Raw genomic sequence first — 17,027 nt, forward strand, 5'->3', positions numbered from 1 at the left:
TCTCAATCATATGTTCCTCTGTCGGCACATAGTGTGGGGCGAACAATGAGAGGTCATGGAATCTCCTTTCGTACTCCAATACCAACATATCACCCTGTCTTAATGCCAAGAACTCTTGTTCTTTCACCTTGCGATGATACTTGGAATAAAACTAATTCTCAAACTCTGTCTTGAAGTCACTCCAAGTTAGTGTCTCGGTTGCACGCCTCAACTGAACTGTTTCCCACCATGTCATGGCCCTATCAGACAGTAACTGGGTTGCACAATTTACCCTTAAACCCTCGGGTATGCTTATTTGAATCATTGTCTTTTCTACCTTCCTGATCCATCTTCCAGTTATCTCTGCATCTTATTCCCCCATATATGGTTCACAGCCCATTTCCCTTATACTCTTGACTAGTCGCACCAGTGGCACCACATTATCCATGGTCATGCTAGTCATAGGGGCTGCTTGTGGAATCTGCGTGGTGGGAGTTGTTTGTGTCGCTGAACTAGCCATGCCCTCCATCACTGCTTTAACTATTTGTACAAGGGTTCCCGCATCTACATATTGTAGGGGCACACCAGTTGGAACAGTAGATGGTTGTGCTTCTGATCTTTCTCGCTACTCTGTTGCGACTGTGGGTGTTCCCTCTATCTGATTAGGCCTTGGGCCTTCCCCCGCCACCGTATCTTCCCCCTACAAGGTTTCGGGTGGTATTATTGGAGCATGAGATGCCATATCATCCAAGGGATCTTTGTCTTGCCAACCTTGGGCACCTTGGTTCATGCCCCTCCTTTCTAAGGAGGGCGGCTCAGTTCGTGTCCCTTGTCGGGTTCGTACCATCCTGAAATTCACCGCAACAACACATTTATTAATGATCCTCAAGATCTAAACCAAGTGCTTTGATATCAACTATAACAACCCTAGCATATACATTGTCATTAAGTTCCAGCAGAACACACACATCGAAACCATCAATTTCAGCACATAATCCTTCAACAAAATCCCAACAGAACACACACATGGAAAACCATCAATTACAGCATATAATCTTTCAATAAATTCCAACAGAACACACACATTGAAACCATCAATTTCAGCTCATAACCCTTACACAAAATCCCAGCAGAACACACACATTGAAAACCATCAATTACAGCATATAATCTTTCAATAAAATCCCAGCAGAACACATTAATTACAACATATAATCTTTCAATAAATTCCAGTAGAACACACATATTGAAACCATCAATTTCAGCACATAATCCTTAAACAAAATCCCAGCAGAACACACACATTGAAAACCATCAATTACAACATATAATCTTTCAATAAAATCCCAGCAGAAACTCACACAAGCATGCTGGCCCACCCCATAGTTAAAGTCAGCCCTCTACCATGATTTGTTATTTCCATTTTATTTATTTTTCTTTGTTAGATGTTCTGAAATTGGCTTCATTTCATTTCTGTTTCCTTGTTCTCCTAGTTAATTTTAGTTTCCTCCAAAGCTGGCTTAGATCTTAGGTCAATTTTCCTAGGGTTTTCTTCTTCATTTCCGTTTCTGGTCTTAAGGAGAAGAGGAGGGGAGTTTCATGACCCATACCTTTTGAATTTAACTAAGTTTGAGGAAGGTTTGACACTATTCTTTCTCTTCTCCTACTGGTTCTTCTCCTTCTTCTTCCTCTCACGTTTTCCAGCCCTCTTTTTCCTTTCCTCTAGGCAGCTGTCCAATCTTCTCTCAAGGTCTCATCTTTCCCTCACACGTTCACAAAGCACTCTCTACTGGTTCGATTTAAGTTTTTGTTGTGAAAGAGGAAGGGAAGAACGACATGCAGCTGCTGTTTTGGGAAGAAGATGGATCATCCTCTCTCCCCTCCTTGTATTTATACTCCCCATCAAATGAAGTGGGTTGTTTGGGGGTTGGTTTAGATGTGTTCTTATCCTTGTTTTGGTCTATCTAAAACCAGTTTTACCCCTCCCTCCCAGCTTTGCGTCGCTCTCGATCGAGAAATCAGCAGCGAAAACTACATCGCTGCCGATCAAGAAATGGGCAGCGAAAAACTGTGTCGCTGCCGATTTCTGTATCTGCAGTGAAGACTGCGTCGCTGCTGATCCAGAATCGACAACGGAAACTGAGTCATCATCTCTCTCTCTCTATATATATATATATTTTTTTTTTTCTTTTGGGTGTTTACACGGTTTTTGTCAACCATTTCTCACTCAGCAGTAATCTATATGAGCTGAAGATTTCAGCGTTAGCCATAGAACTGGGTTTCATGGATGATTTATGGGTCGTCAGCAACTCAGTTTCATCAAGAATTGATGAGTCAATAGTAGTCTAGGCGCGTTGAAGATATTAGCGTCAGTTGTAGAACTGGGTTCCGGTGATGATTTCTACGTTGGCAACGACCTAATTTTCGTTAATGATTTCTAAGTCGTAGTCTAGGTGCACAGAAGATTTCAGCATCAGCAGTAGAACTCGGTTTTGATGATGATTTTTGGGTTTGGTGGGTCCCAATTTTCATCAACGGTTTCTGAGTCAACAGTAGTCTATGTTTGCTGAAGATTTTAGTGTTAGTTGTAGAACTGGGTTTCGAGGGTGATTTCTTGATCAGCAGTGACTTAGTTTTTGTCAATGATTTCTGAGTCAGCAGTAGTGTACATGCGTTGAAGATTTTAACGTCAACCGTAAAACTAGGTTTTGTTGATTATTTTTGGGTCGACAGCGACACAGTTTTTGTCAAATGTTTCTAAGTCAGGAGTAGTTTATGTGCACTAAAGATTTGATTGTTAGCCATAAAACTTGGTTCCGTCGATGATTTCGGGGTCGATAGTGACTTAGTTTCGTCAATGATTTCTTTGTCATTAGTAGTTTATGTTCACTGACGATTTGCGTGTCAGCCGTAGAACTGGGTTTCGTTGATGATTTCATGGTCGGCTGCAACTCAGTTTCGTCAATGATTTCTTTATCATTAGCAGTCTATGTGCGCTGAAGATTTCAGCCTTAGCAATAGAACTGGGTTCCGGTGATGATTTTTGGGGCAGGGACTCAGTTTCGTCAATGATTTTTAAGTCAACAATAGTCTATGTATGCTGTAGATTTTAGAATCACCCATAAAACTAGGTTGCGTTGATGATTTCTAGGTCGACAGCGACTCAGTTTTGTCAACAATTTCTAATTCATAAGGAGTCTATATGCACTAAAGATTTGAGTGTTTGCCGTAGAACTGGGTTCCATTGATGATTTTTAGGTCGGCAGCGACTCAGTTTTCGTCAACGATTTCTGATTCAACAATAGTCTACGAGCACTAAAGAGTTTAGCATCAACCGTAGAACTAGGTTCCTTTGATGATTTCTGTGTCAGTAGCGATGCAGTTTTTGTTAACAGTTTCTAAGTCAGTAGTTGTCTATGTGCGCTGAAGATTTGATCGTTAGCTATAGAACTAGGTTATGTTGATGATTTATAGGTCAACTACGACTCAGTTTCATCAATGATTTCTTAGTCAGAAGTACTCTATGTGCGTTAAAGATATCAATGTCAACTATAGAACTGGGTTTCAATGATGATTTATGGTTAGGCAGCGACTAAGTTTTTGTCAACAATTTTTGAGTCAACAATTGTCTATGTACGCTGAAGATTTCAGCATCAGCTGTAGAACTGGGTTTCGTTGATGATTTCTAGGTCAGCAACAACTCTATTTTGTCAACAATTTATGAGTCAGTAGTAGTCTAGGTGTGCAGAAGATTTCAGTCAGCCATAGAACTGGATTTCGAGGATAATTTCTTGGTCGGTAGCTACTTCATTTTCATCAATGATTTCTGAGTCAGCAGTAGTCTATGTACGCTGAAGATTTCATAATCACCCATAAAACTGGTTGCGTTGATGATTTCTAGGTCGACAGCGACTCAGTTTCATCAACGGTTTCTAAGTCATGAGGAGTCTATATGCATTGAAGATTTGAGCGTCCGCAATTGAACTAGGTTCCGTTGATGATTTCTAGGTCGGCAGCAACTCAGTTTTTGTCAATGATTTCTAAGTCAACAGTAGTTTACGAGCGCTAAAGATTTTAGCATCAACTGAAAAACTAGGTTCCGTTGATGATTTTTGCGTTGGTAGCAATGGAGTTTTCGTTAACAGTTTCTGAGTCAATAGTTGTCTATGTGCACTGAAGATTTGATTGTTAGCCATAGAACTAGGTTCTGTTGATGATTTATAGGTCAGTTGCAACTCAGTTTTGTCAACGATTTCTTAGTCTGAAGTACTCTATGTGCGTTGAAGATATTAGCGTCAGCCATAGAATTGGGTTTCAGTGATGATTTCTGGTTAGGTAGCGACTAAGTTTTCATCAACGATTTCTTAGTCAACATTAGTCTATATGTGTTAAAGATTTTAGCATCAACCGTAGAACTAGGTTCCATTGATGATTTTTGCGTTGGTAGCGATGCAGTTTTCGTTAATAGTTTCTTAGTCAATAGTTGTCTATGTGCGCTGAAGATTTGATCGTTAGCCATAGAACTAGGTTCTGTTGATGATTTATAGGTCGGCTGCGACTTAGTTTTGTCAACAATTTCTTATTCAGAAGTTGTCTATGTGCACTGAAGATTTCAACGTCAGCCGTAGAACTGAGTTTCGTCGATGATTTTTGGGTCCGCAGGGACTTTGTTTTCGTCAATGGTTTCTAAGTCAGTAGTAGTTTATATGCTCATAAAAAGAAAAGATATAAGTTTTGGGAAAGTCTTGACTGGTCAACTTTCAAATTGCGTTCGCCAATCAAGTAAGGTGTTCAAAACCTCTTTGTATCAATTTGAATAAGAGTTTAGTGATTTCAAGTTGAATTGAAAAAAAAATTAAATTATGGTTCTTAGAAATTGAGTTTCTATGACCTTTGTAATTTGTTAAGGGAGTGAAATCATGAAAGAATGATGAAGAAATGTGATAGGTGAGAAGCCTATAGGGCAGCCTTATAGAGAATTAAATGGGAAGTTATGCATTTATGATATTGTCCATTAATTGTGCTACAAATCTATGTGTGATTATATGAATAATGAATTTGATTGAGTTGAAATATTGAAATGATAAAATATTGAGTAATTGAATAGTTAGACCTAGAAGGCTGAAATTGCAAAATTATAGAGAATTGTAAATTTCATGGAATTGTGTAAAATTGATAAGAGTTAAAGGAATCATGAAATTGTTTATAATTTAGTTGATTTTTTTTGTGTGTAGTAAATGATTCGAAAATACGGATGAAAAACTTGAATAAAACTATAATGAATGTTACGATGAATAAGGAGTATGTTGTTTTGTGAAAATTATAATTAATGGAAAAACTTGTTGATGCAGGGGAGACTATTAGGGTGATTCAATGTGCTAGTGGAACAACTCATAATCAGGCTGTAAGTAGGTACTTGGTGCCTTATAGAAAGTCTTATATAAAAGCTTCATTACTTTTATTGTGTAAATTAGTTGATCTATGAAAGCATGGATAATGACATGGTTAGTAGACAAAGAAAGAGAGAGATACATGATGTTAAGATTGATTGGGAACCACGATGGGTTGAGCGGATTATTGGCTTTCAAATAAGAATGCCGGATAGATTGGCAATCAAGATGGGTTGACCGAATTATTAGTTTATGAATGGAAATGCCAGATAAATTGGCAATAAGAAGGATTGACCGGATTATTGGTTTTCGAATAGGAATGCTAGAATATTTGATAACCAAGATGGGTTGACCAAATTGATAGGTATTCAAAATGGATTACCAGAGGAATGATATATAATGAGTTTGACATCTAGGATGAATGGATTGGAAATAGATGATGGGTTTTGCATGAATACATGGTTTATAAGTGTTATTGATTTTACTTGATTGATGTAAATACTTGGGATATTTAAAATGCAAAGAAAACTCTGTTAAAATTTCAATAAAAATAATGTTAATTTAATGTATATCTAAAGATGGAAACCGATCAAGTCTTAAGAGTAAGATCCTAGTATAAGCTGGTTAATTGTTTTATGTAGTAATTATGCATTAGCTTTTGTGTAAGAAAAAAAATATAACTACTTTAATTAAAGCATGGTAAAATTAAACATATTTTACATGGAATTAAAGAGTCATGAGTGAAGACTATTCTTATCTTTATGTACAACTAAAATAAAAAGTCACTTAATAAAGGATATTTGAAAGTATGGTAACAATTATGGCCGAAAGTGTTTCTTATTCGGAAATGTATTAAAATATTTTTTTATTTTTTAAAAATTATTTTTTATATCAGCACATTAAAACAATTTATAAACATAATTTTTTTAAAAAATTTTAAAAAATACAATTCCAACCACTTTCTAAACTTCACGACAATTTCTCTTTGCAACAAAATTCAAATCCATATACAGGGACAAGCTTGCAACATTATTAGTAATTGAAGGGGAAAGAATTTCACTCTTGGGGCTGCATGCCGAATTGTTTATGGTGATCGCATTGCAGATCAAATTGAAACTGGCATCATTAGTGCGTGAGAAAGCTCTAAAGGAAGCTGGGACACACACCCAGATGGGCCGGACCTCTGGGCTGGGCTCCCACCAAAAATGAGGCTTGTTCAACAAAGGAAAGCTTCTGCTGCACCTACTTTTAGTGTAAAGAAGGGCAGAGGGTTCCAAACCTGCCGTGGGGAATGTCTATACAATTTTATGCTATATTATCTGCCTAATATTTCATTTTGATTTCACGGGTGGATCAAATCGTGCTATATTCTTCTTGGCCCCAATCTTGTTGCTGCTCATATATATATATATATAAAAGGGGTAAAACAACTTTCCTGTCTCATTTTAGATCATCGGTAGTGGAAAACCTTAAAAAGTCTCTATTGTGGATTTGATCTCCATTAAATTCTTATCTCTCCATTAAGTCCCAAAAGTATTCAAAACCTTTTAAAATTATCATTATTTTTTTTTTCATTTGAACTCTCTCACAATGAAGTAGCGTTTGGAGAAAAAAAAAAAAAACAATTTCGCTTTTGCATTGGTCTCAATTTGATAAACAAGCTAATTTGACCAAAAAAAAACTTCGTCAAGTTCACTCATTTAACCTTAACCTAATTTTGAACTAAATCATAAGCAAACACTGAGGAATTTTTCACATAAATAGAGACCTTATTATTTCACGATTAAGTCTAATAGAATTGAATTAAAAAACACTACAAATAAAGGATAAATTGAGTTCATTTTTTTAAAGAGTTGATTCACTAAATTCACACAAAAAGAATAAATTCTGAGATTTTTTAAAAAAAAAGAGAAAAGAATACGACAATTTGTATAGATTTCATGAATGAAAACACATAGAAAGACTCATTGGAGAATTTATGAAACTTTAAAGACCCAATTGTTATTATATTAAAAAAAAACAACTATTTAGGGGGTTTATGAATATAGCAAGTACTGTTAGAAAAGTGACAGTTCATTTAAATCACACACCTTGTTGGCAAAATCTATTTGTCCGATTTTTTTTATTGGAATATAAATAATAACCAAGTAAAAATCACTATTATTAAACTCAATTTACTCACTAATAAATTTATTCAAGATTTAATTTAAATTAAATTTTAAAATAAATTAGGTAGGGTTGAATTAGTTGAGCTGATTAGATTTGATTTAATTTTTTTTAATCATCATAATTTATTTTTTTTCAAAATTATACATGTTTGATTTTTATTTTATAAAATTGCATCCTTTTAATTTTCTTTAAATTTTTAAAAATTAATATTTTAAATTATTCAAAATTAATCTATCGACAAGTTTGCCCAAAAAAAGAAAGGATTCATTTCCCAATTTTAAGCACATGCGATTTCTTGGTCTTCATCAAGTAATTTAAATAGTGGGACAGACAGACAAGTACAGATTAAACTCCAACTTCCAGAGTCTGCAGAGAAGAATATATCTTTTTGTTACACAGATCCCTCTCCCTCTCCCTCTGGTGTTTCTCATCAGTAAGTAAATAAGTAATGGCCGATGAACCTTCTCTCACTCGCTGGTCTTTTCAGGTACCCTCCTCCACATTCGCTTTCTTCCCATTTCTATTAAAGTCTACTCTTTTTTTTTTTTACATAGCTATTTCAGATCAAATTAATTTTAAAGTTGCAAAAAAAAAACTCATTTATTTTTTGTTTATTTAAGTTACCAATGTGTGTTCTTAGGATTTTAAAATATTTTATGATGATAAGTTTGGGAGAAAGAAGGTGGCTGCAGCAGCAGCACAAACATCATCGGAGTCGCAGCAAAACGGTCAAACAACAGCAGTAGCATCGAATGGGAATGGTTATGTCAAGAACCCATCTGATATGGCCATTTATGAGCAGTATAGAAACCAAGTATGGCTTCTATTTTTCTGCCTTTGTTACCTCTTCTTCTTCGCTATTTTTGCAATGTGAAAAATGAATTTGTTGTAATCTGATGTTAGGATAGGAGCTCAACATTACACTCCAACGGAGTTTTGCCTAATGGAATTAATGAAATACCGTAAGTGAAGTGTTATTTCGCATGCAAGATAACAGCTTTTTGCTCTGAGAATCCGCTGATTTTTGTTTTTTGTTTTCCAGTCAGAAGCCTTTGATTCCTGCTTTTGATTCTTCTGAAACACGCGCTTTAGCAGAGAGTTTATGCAGGTAATTGGTAATCTGAACAGATTTTTGCACCCAATGGATTGCCTGTTGAAACTGTTGCATTGGATAGTTGTTCGATGTCATATTTATATCGTCCAGGTTCCCGGGGATTTAACATTTTGACTTAACTGCTCTGAATGTTTTGACGATGAATATTGATTTATTATGTACAGGGATATCATTCGCGGCAGTCCAAATGTGAAGTGGGAAAGCATTAAGGGGTTAGAGAATGCAAAACGTTTACTGAAAGAAGCTGTAGTCATGCCGATAAAATATCCCAAGTGGGTCATGTTAATATAAACTTGTTTACTTCATTATCTTATCGCACACATTTATTTTAAATCCCCTTCTTTTATGGTGAATTTGCATATTCCATGTTAAATGTAGGAAATTTTTTTGAAAAGTTTCCTTCTTAAACGTGGAGCATGTCTTGGCAATTTTGTTGGAAAGGTTTTCTTTTCTCTCTCTGTTTTTGAAGAATGATGTAGAAAAGCACCGAGGTCTGAGCTATTGCTAAAGTTACTTCATTCGAAGACTGACTGGATTATTTAGTTATGAAAAGTTTTCTTTAAAATGCTGTAAGATTATGATTTTGATGATCTTGAGAATTAAGGAATTTTTCTGGCCACCTTTAGTCATGCTTATGATGCATCTGTTTTAATGTGTCTGCCTGTTTGGCAGAGTTCCATCACAGAAATGTGTATTTTGTTAACATTACATCAATGTGCTTTTCTGCTGTGGTGCTCTTTGCACTCAGAAATTGCTTCATTTAGGTCTATGAAGTTTTCTTTTCACAGTTAACCTGATCCTGCCTTTTACAGATACTTCACTGGTCTTCTGTCGCCATGGAAAGGCATTCTTCTTTTTGGCCCTCCAGGGACAGGGAAGGTTTGTGAACATTGTATTCATTGTTACTAGTGTTATTTTATCTTTTTTTTCCGTTATACAATTTTTTCACGTCCCTATATAGAACTTGTGTCTTGAACATTTTTAGAGATGTACATATATATATATATATATATATATTTTTTTTTTGTGTGTGTGTGTTGCTGGGTGTTGGGTTGAGGTTTTTTCATACAAGGATGTTAATCGGTAACTATATTGAAACTTGGATTACTTTTGTAAGATTCTTTTAACAGTATTCAAAGTTTAGCGTGGGATGTAAACTGTAATGATTTGGGTGCAGCAAAACAATCCTTCCTTTTCTTTCTTCTTTTTTTGGTTGGAAAACTGTGAATGATTGGAAAGAGACTGTCCTTTTCTGTCATTCACCTGAAAGTCAAGGAGATACCGTATTCGATAAAAGTTGGCATTTGGCATGTATGTGGTTGCTCCTGTTATTTTCTATGACTGGTATCCTACTGTATTCAGAACAATTATTTTTATGGCATCAAAAGAATCTAGGAAAGGAATTGGGGATCATTAATTACGTGAACAAAAGTATAATAGGCAATAGCATGCAGGTCTCCCATTGACTAGAGGCAAAGTGCCCCCTATGATAAGGCCAAGAGGTCATGCATGAGAAGCATGCTTTGGATTTCCATTGCATGTACTTTATATGACCGTGCTGCAATAGTGCTCCTCCCTCCGCAACCACCATGCAGCCTCTCATATGAACTCATCTTGTTGTATGCTATCACATGTCTATGGAAATGTGTTTGTCAAATGTTGTCTTTGGAATTGAAATGTTGTATTCTGCCCAATGGTATGTTTAAGAGTTTCTCTCAATGATTACAGGAGAAAAGTTCTAGATTAATAAAAAAAATGGTTTGCCATATCTTGCTGTTTCTTGAGCTTGCTTTCTTCTAGTGAAATTTTTATTGCTATGTAACTTTTGATATCTATGTTTCAGACAATGCTCGCAAAGGCTGTTGCTACAGAGTGCAAAACCACATTTTTCAATATCTCAGCATCTTCAGTGGTTAGCAAATGGCGGGGTATGTTTGGGAACTTTTCTAAGATCATGTTTAGAATATAAAATATATCAAGTACTTTGTATGGAGAAATAAAGCATGACTGACTTTCTTTTGATGTGATTTGTGATGATACGGGTTTCTAGGCCTAAGAAGATAAATAATATCTATGTTTAAGTGGATGTTATTCTTGTCGTGTTATGCAATACCTGTTTTGTTGAGCAATCTGCTTTACTTATTCGGGGTTTTCTGAGTGATGGAAGGATGATCTCTTCTATCATGAATGAATATTTGTCGTGATAAATTGTTACAGCTATGGGAAATTTTTGGGCTTCAGCATCTTAGGGAATTCAGGCTTATTGTTCAGCAGTTGCATACCATCTCTATTTCCCTGCAGGTGTCAACTATATATTAAACAGCCATCGCCATGTTTTGGAGTGTTTATCCTTTGGCTTGAAGAATTGTTTTGATTAGCAATATTGATTTTATTATTGACATGATAAGGGGGAAGAGTTGCTAGTTTGTGGTGAAGGGCTGATTAAGTCACCAAACTAAATAAAGTTGCGAACTTGCAAAGACATTATGGATTCTCAGCTTTCATATCTTATGAATTATGAAACAGTTTGTGAACTGTTTTAAGGTGAATTTAATGAATTTATGTTCTATATGGCGTGCTTTTCTTTCTCAACTCCTGCATTTTGTTAGAACAAATGGTCATTAGAAACTAATTGACCAAAAAAAAAAATGAAAACAAAAGAAAAAATCCAGGTGATAGGATAAGTAGGAAGTTGGTTCAGATTGTAGAAATTCATGTATGAAAGCCACACAATAGATTTGAATTAAGAAATTCACATAAAGTTTTCTAACTTTTATGATATGATGGTGGCAGATAACAAAGCCAAATTGTTGTCTTATTTGAAGGGTCTTTATTTTCTGACCTAGGTTTTCTCCATGCAAAAATACCTAAATTTTCCTATTTCCATTTTGTTGTTATTCTACATCATATTGAAGTAAGGCCAACTGCCACCATTATTCTGTTCTTGTACCATTGTTCTTCTTGTCATCAATCAACAAATGTTTGAGGGAAAGAAGGGAATATAATTTTTTTTAATATAAAGTATATGCCTTTTCCCCTGTTTTGCAAAACCATTCCCTGTCATGGTACTGAAAGTGAATCTGACTCAAAGTTTGTGCATGCGGCAGGTGATTCAGAGAAATTAATAAAGGTTTTATTTGAGCTTGCTAGGCATCACGCACCATCAACTATATTTCTTGATGAAATTGATGCTATTATCAGTCAACGTGGTGAAGCATGCAGTGAGCATGAAGCAAGTAGGCGTTTGAAGACTGAACTGCTCATACAGGTTATGTTTGTTTCCTTAAACCATTTTGTTTGTGTATACGCATCTGCACATGCATGCAAGTGTGTGTACGCCTCTATGTGTGTGCTTGTGCATTTATGTTTCCAATCAATATACTGTTAAGTGCAAAAATATTTTCTTCCAACTCCTGTTAAGACAATCATCTGTCACTTATGATCACATTTATTCTCAACTAAAGTGGTCCAATGTAATTGTAATTTCAGGTTGTACTCCTTAAAAACAGGTGAAAATGCAAAAACTAACTCGAGTCAATTTACACTTTGGTGAATTTTTGCGCTAGAATATCTTGCATTTTCATCTGTCAGAAGGTGCTGTTATACTTGCATCATATTTTTGGCGTGGCATAAAATTTTAATTCGGGGCTTGCTTTCTCTTACTATCAATGTGTTGACTCCTCTCCATTATGGTTTCTTTTTTAGTGCAGCTTGCATATTTATGGTCTCCCAATTAGGATTTTTTGTCATTCTAGTGATTCTAGTATCTTCTGCTGTTTGCTTATGGTGGGAAAGCAGAGCCAGTCTTGATTTTCTATGCCATGTCATGAGTTCAACTGAATTGTAATCACTTCTGCTCATGGTGCCAAACATATGACATTGAAGTGCAAAAACTTCAACCTTGATCACTGAAGTGCAAGTGGTCCGAGCCACTTAATACTTTTGTTCATTTATCCATTGTTTGTATTTATATTTGTATACATATTTTGCAGTTTTCCTTGGAAAGATCGTGCATATCATTTACTGATGTGTTGTTTCTTCTAACAGGCACTGCAGAGCACTGCAGAGTGTTTGCCCAATGAGTACATGCATACCATAGCAAATTCATGGAATATTTTTGTTCTCTGTTTAGGCAACACTATTTTAGTAGCATCAACTATATAGTTAATGAATGAAGTTCAATGCCTTTATTCTCTGTGTTGAGCACTCTTGTACTCCAGTTCCAAGCACTGGCACCAGTATTATTGTTAATGTCATTTCATGGTGGTTTTGTCATGCATTAGCCCCTACAATTGTTCTGATTCTCCTGATACTTAATCATATTTACTGGTATTTTCCATGCCACATTTGGCATTACAGCATTTCACTAGTTCCTTTGCATGTCATTTCAAATTATGCGCACAATTTATATCTCAATTTGGAAATGAAATGATTTATAATTTCTTCAGCTTTTTGGCATAAATTGATCCATTTGATTAGATTGCAGATGGATGGTTTGACTCGCACAAAGGAGCTTGTTTTTGTTTTGGCGGCGACTAATCTACCTTGGGAATTGGATGCGGCCATGCTCCGGCGTCTTGAGAAGCGAGTATCCTTTGATATTTTCTGCTAAAGTGCTAAGCTTACTAGATAGTGAGCAGAGTTAGATCTAAACTATTTTTGGATAGCGAGCTATTTAAGGCCATACGTAATGATATTGTGCTCTTGTCAGATGAGAGATGCTCATCCTTCAATTTAAAGTGGAAGGTTGCACTTCAGTTCTTGGTTTAAAAGATTTGGGCAATTCTACTGCAAAACAAGAGATATTTTGCAGTATTTACATTTTATTAGCACCTCCACCTTTTGGAACTTTTTTTTTTTTACTGTCTTAGCTTTGCTAAATTATAGTTTAAATCATGCTATGTTTGGTGGACATTGCCACCAGTAACCTTTTTCCTCTTGTTCTTGTTATTTAGCTGTTGAACTTTTTTGTCTGATGTCAGTGTTACGATATAAAACAAGGGAGCAAAACATGTTGCTAATGCTTTGTGTATCATTCAAATAGTTTTCTGTTGACCATGTAAAACCAAAGATTCTTGTACCCCTTCCAGAACCAGAAGCTAGAAGAACGATGTTTGAAGAACTTCTCCCATCACAGCCTGATGAGGACATGCTTCCTTATGATTTATTAGTGGAAAGAACAGAAGGATTTTCTGGTTCAGATATCCGGCTATTATGCAAAGAGGCTGCCATGCAACCATTGAGACGCTTAATGACACTCCTTGAAGACAGAGAGGAAATAGTGCCTGATGATGGTAAGTGACTTCTATCATACATTTTCTTGAGGGAAATCCAGAAAATGCTTCTAATAAATGGAAAGTAACTATGAGATTATTCTTGTATCCCAAGGGCTCCCCCCTTCTTGAAAATGACCATCTCACCAAAATAGATCCTCCTTTATCTTCCCCTGCCATCTATATCCATGTCTGTATAACCTCGCTCTAATCATCTCTTATGATGCTATCAACCTTACCTGTCAGCTATCTTTGTGAAGCATGTCTGCCTTAAAGGTGAGTTGAGATGGAAAGTTAAGGTGTCTTTTCTTTGGCAAGTCTGTATGGAGCTCTAGTGATATTCTCATAGTAGCATATCATTTCCATGAAGGGGTAAGTCCAACACTTAGAAAAAAGGATGTGGTCAACTCTTTTTTGTTTTCCTTTTTTGATTCTTAGTGCTAGGTAACCTATGCATTCTCATCCATACCAGTTTCCCAGGAAGGAAGAGAATGTGATGAGCGAAATGAATTGACACCTTAATTCTGATACAAAGAAATGTTCAGTTGCTCCTTTTGGTTTTTCTTTCCTTGATATTACCGTGGCTGATACGAACACCTTATCTTCTTATTGGGTTCCATAGCACAACAGTTTTAGCCACCTTTATTGAAGAAAGCACTTCCTATACTGTCTTAATCACATTTTTTCTTGGTGAATGTGTATGTGCAATTAGTTTTTCATCATACTTGGACTGAATGTTGTGAGCCTGCAGAGTTGCCAAAAGTTGGGCCGCTCAGATCTGAGGATATAGAGACAGCTTTGAAGAACACAAGGCCATCTGCTCATCTTCACGCCCATCGCTATGAGAAATTCAATTCTGATTACGGCAGTCAGATACTCCAATGAAGGCATACAATGTCAATTATCCTTCTAAATGGGCTACCTGTAATGTTTCTGGATTTCTTGTATTCTCACTGTATAATCAATACTGCAAAAATTTTGTTGTCAGGAGATAGCAGTTATTATCAGGGGTAATTATTATTTAAGTAATTGATTTCAATAACTTCCAAATTGTTCAATAAACAATGTTGCAATCAGCTTTTGGATTTTACATGAGCAGATGCTGATGCTGATGCTTCTGTGATATTGTAGTTTCATGAGAGGTTTGGTTTTTGTTGACGAATCTGAGTTTTACTTTGCAGAAGATTTTATTTGCCAATTATCAGGGGTACATTGAAAAGTTTATCATCAAACTGCAGTAAGCAAAGTCATGCTACTCACTTCTCCTGAAGCATCCTTCTTTCTTTTTTCCCAAGTAGATCGTAAAGGAGAGGTTTAATCCTCAGCTTTAGGATATAATGAAAATGGACTAGCCCCATTGAGAAGAAAGATTTCTCCAATGCTTCATGATTTGGTCTCGGACAATATTCATGGTAATTTGCCAATGTGAGCTAGCAATATATAGAATGGCATAATTGGAGCCACTCGCTTTGACACGGATAATTTTTTAGAACTGACATGATGCCATGAGATAATTTTATATATATATATATATATATATATATATATATATATATATATATATATATATATATATATATTTTAAAAAATTAAGATTTAAGAGTGTTATTTCTAATATTAATAATAATATTAAACTTACATGATTTAAGTTTAAGTGAGTATGCTTACAACACCAAATCTAAGAGCCTTGGATGTGGGTCTGGCTACAAGGTCGTATCATAAAAATATAATAACTAAATAGAAAAAAAATTAATATTACAAAATAAAATTTGTTGCACGTGTGCGGCGTTGCAACGAAAACATCCTCTCATATGGGTTATCTAATAGGCTATCTGGCAAATATGGGGAGATAAATAATTCTTGTCTCTTATCTATGGAAAAATAGAATGAGAGTCCCAACCTAGTATTTTGGTTACTAGGAACCCTAACTAGTTTTAGAGATTGGGTACGAGGACTGGTTGCATAAAGAAAATGTATTAGCACCCCAAATACACCCTATCTAAGGTAAGCTACATTGTTTTATTGTCTAATAAAATCTAAGGTCTTGTCATGTTTTCTAGTTGTTATTCCGTCTATGGTTTAAGAAAAGTCTTCCTCGATAAAGAGATCCTTATCTTATCGGGTAAAACATAATCGTTCTAACGTCAACAAAAGAATTTAATATCTAGAATATGTCTTACGTATAAGGTCATAACCCTAGATACTAAAAGAAAAAAAAATGATTTTTTTGGAATTTTTGAAATATTGGCTTAGTTCTCGTGATTTTAATAAATTGGTTATTAAAGCCAAAATGCATGTTAATACATATTTTTGAATTTTTGTTGTATGAAAATATGATATGATTTTTTTTCCTTTTAGATACTTGGTCATATGCATGAAAATAAAAACATGTTTTTTATTATTATTTTTCAATGTTTTGACGAAAACTAGGTATTTTATTACCAGATTTGTATATTTGCAGTATAAAAATACAAACCAATATTATGCAAAGTTGATAGAAAAATATACAAGGAAATCACCAAAAAAATTTAATTTTTTTTTTAATTTTGTTTTTTTGGGCTAGGTCTAGCACGACTCATGTGGCGAGGCTGGACCCAGCAGTCCTATCCAAGTGACTGGCTCAAGCCAGTGACCCGGCTGACTAAAGCTTGCATGCATTGCATAGTGTGAAGGTAATTAAAATTACCTCCGCACAGTGTTATATAACTACAAAAGATGAAATGAAAAAAAAAAAAGAACTTACTTGGTGTGGGGAGGCAAAGCCAAAGACGATGACTGGACGATTCTCCTCTCTTCCTTTTGTTTTCTATTTGCTTTTCTCTAGTTTTTGGTCCCCTGTTCTCTCCATTTTTATTTCCTGTTCTTCTTGTAGCCTTGTTACTTCCCTTTTGTCTCTGTCTTCTCCTCTTTCTTGGTATTCTTCTGTGTTTTTTCCTTTATGTTTCTATTTGTTTGCTCTCTCTACTTTTCTCTCCAATCTCTTCTCGGTTATCTTGTATTTTCCTCTTCTTTCTTTTTCTTCCCGTCTCTCTTCTCCCCTGTACTCCCTTTTCTCTCCCTTTTTTTTTCTTTCGTACTACTCCCCTTCCCCTTCCTCTCCCT

General features: G+C 35.4%; 1 protein-coding gene across 5 annotated transcripts; it reads left to right on the forward strand.

Annotated features, from left to right (window-relative positions):
- The first annotated feature begins 7,862 nt into the window (after nt 1–7,862).
- On the forward strand, nt 7,863–15,081 carry LOC118035393 (uncharacterized). Of its 5 annotated transcripts, none has more exons than XM_035040940.2 (11): nt 7,863–8,025; nt 8,179–8,352; nt 8,442–8,500; nt 8,581–8,646; nt 8,817–8,924; nt 9,465–9,531; nt 10,496–10,580; nt 11,760–11,920; nt 13,139–13,240; nt 13,724–13,946; nt 14,677–15,081. In XM_035040940.2, the coding sequence occupies exons 1-11, from the start codon at nt 7,987–7,989 to the stop codon at nt 14,808–14,810; spliced, it is 1,218 nt and encodes a 405-aa protein (XP_034896831.1). In that variant the 5' UTR covers nt 7,863–7,986; the 3' UTR covers nt 14,811–15,081. The 5 variants fall into 5 exon arrangements, with proteins under 5 accessions (XP_034896831.1, XP_073268904.1, XP_034896832.1 ...); XM_073412803.1 differs by having other exon boundaries at nt 8,447–8,500; XM_035040941.2 differs by having other exon boundaries at nt 7,865–8,025; nt 8,206–8,352.
- The last annotated feature ends 1,946 nt before the right edge of the window (nt 15,082–17,027 follow it).

The sequence above is a fragment of the Populus alba genome, chromosome 11, assembly GCF_005239225.2.
Source record: "Populus alba chromosome 11, ASM523922v2, whole genome shotgun sequence".
In the NCBI taxonomy this organism is placed as follows: domain Eukaryota; kingdom Viridiplantae; phylum Streptophyta; class Magnoliopsida; order Malpighiales; family Salicaceae; genus Populus; species Populus alba.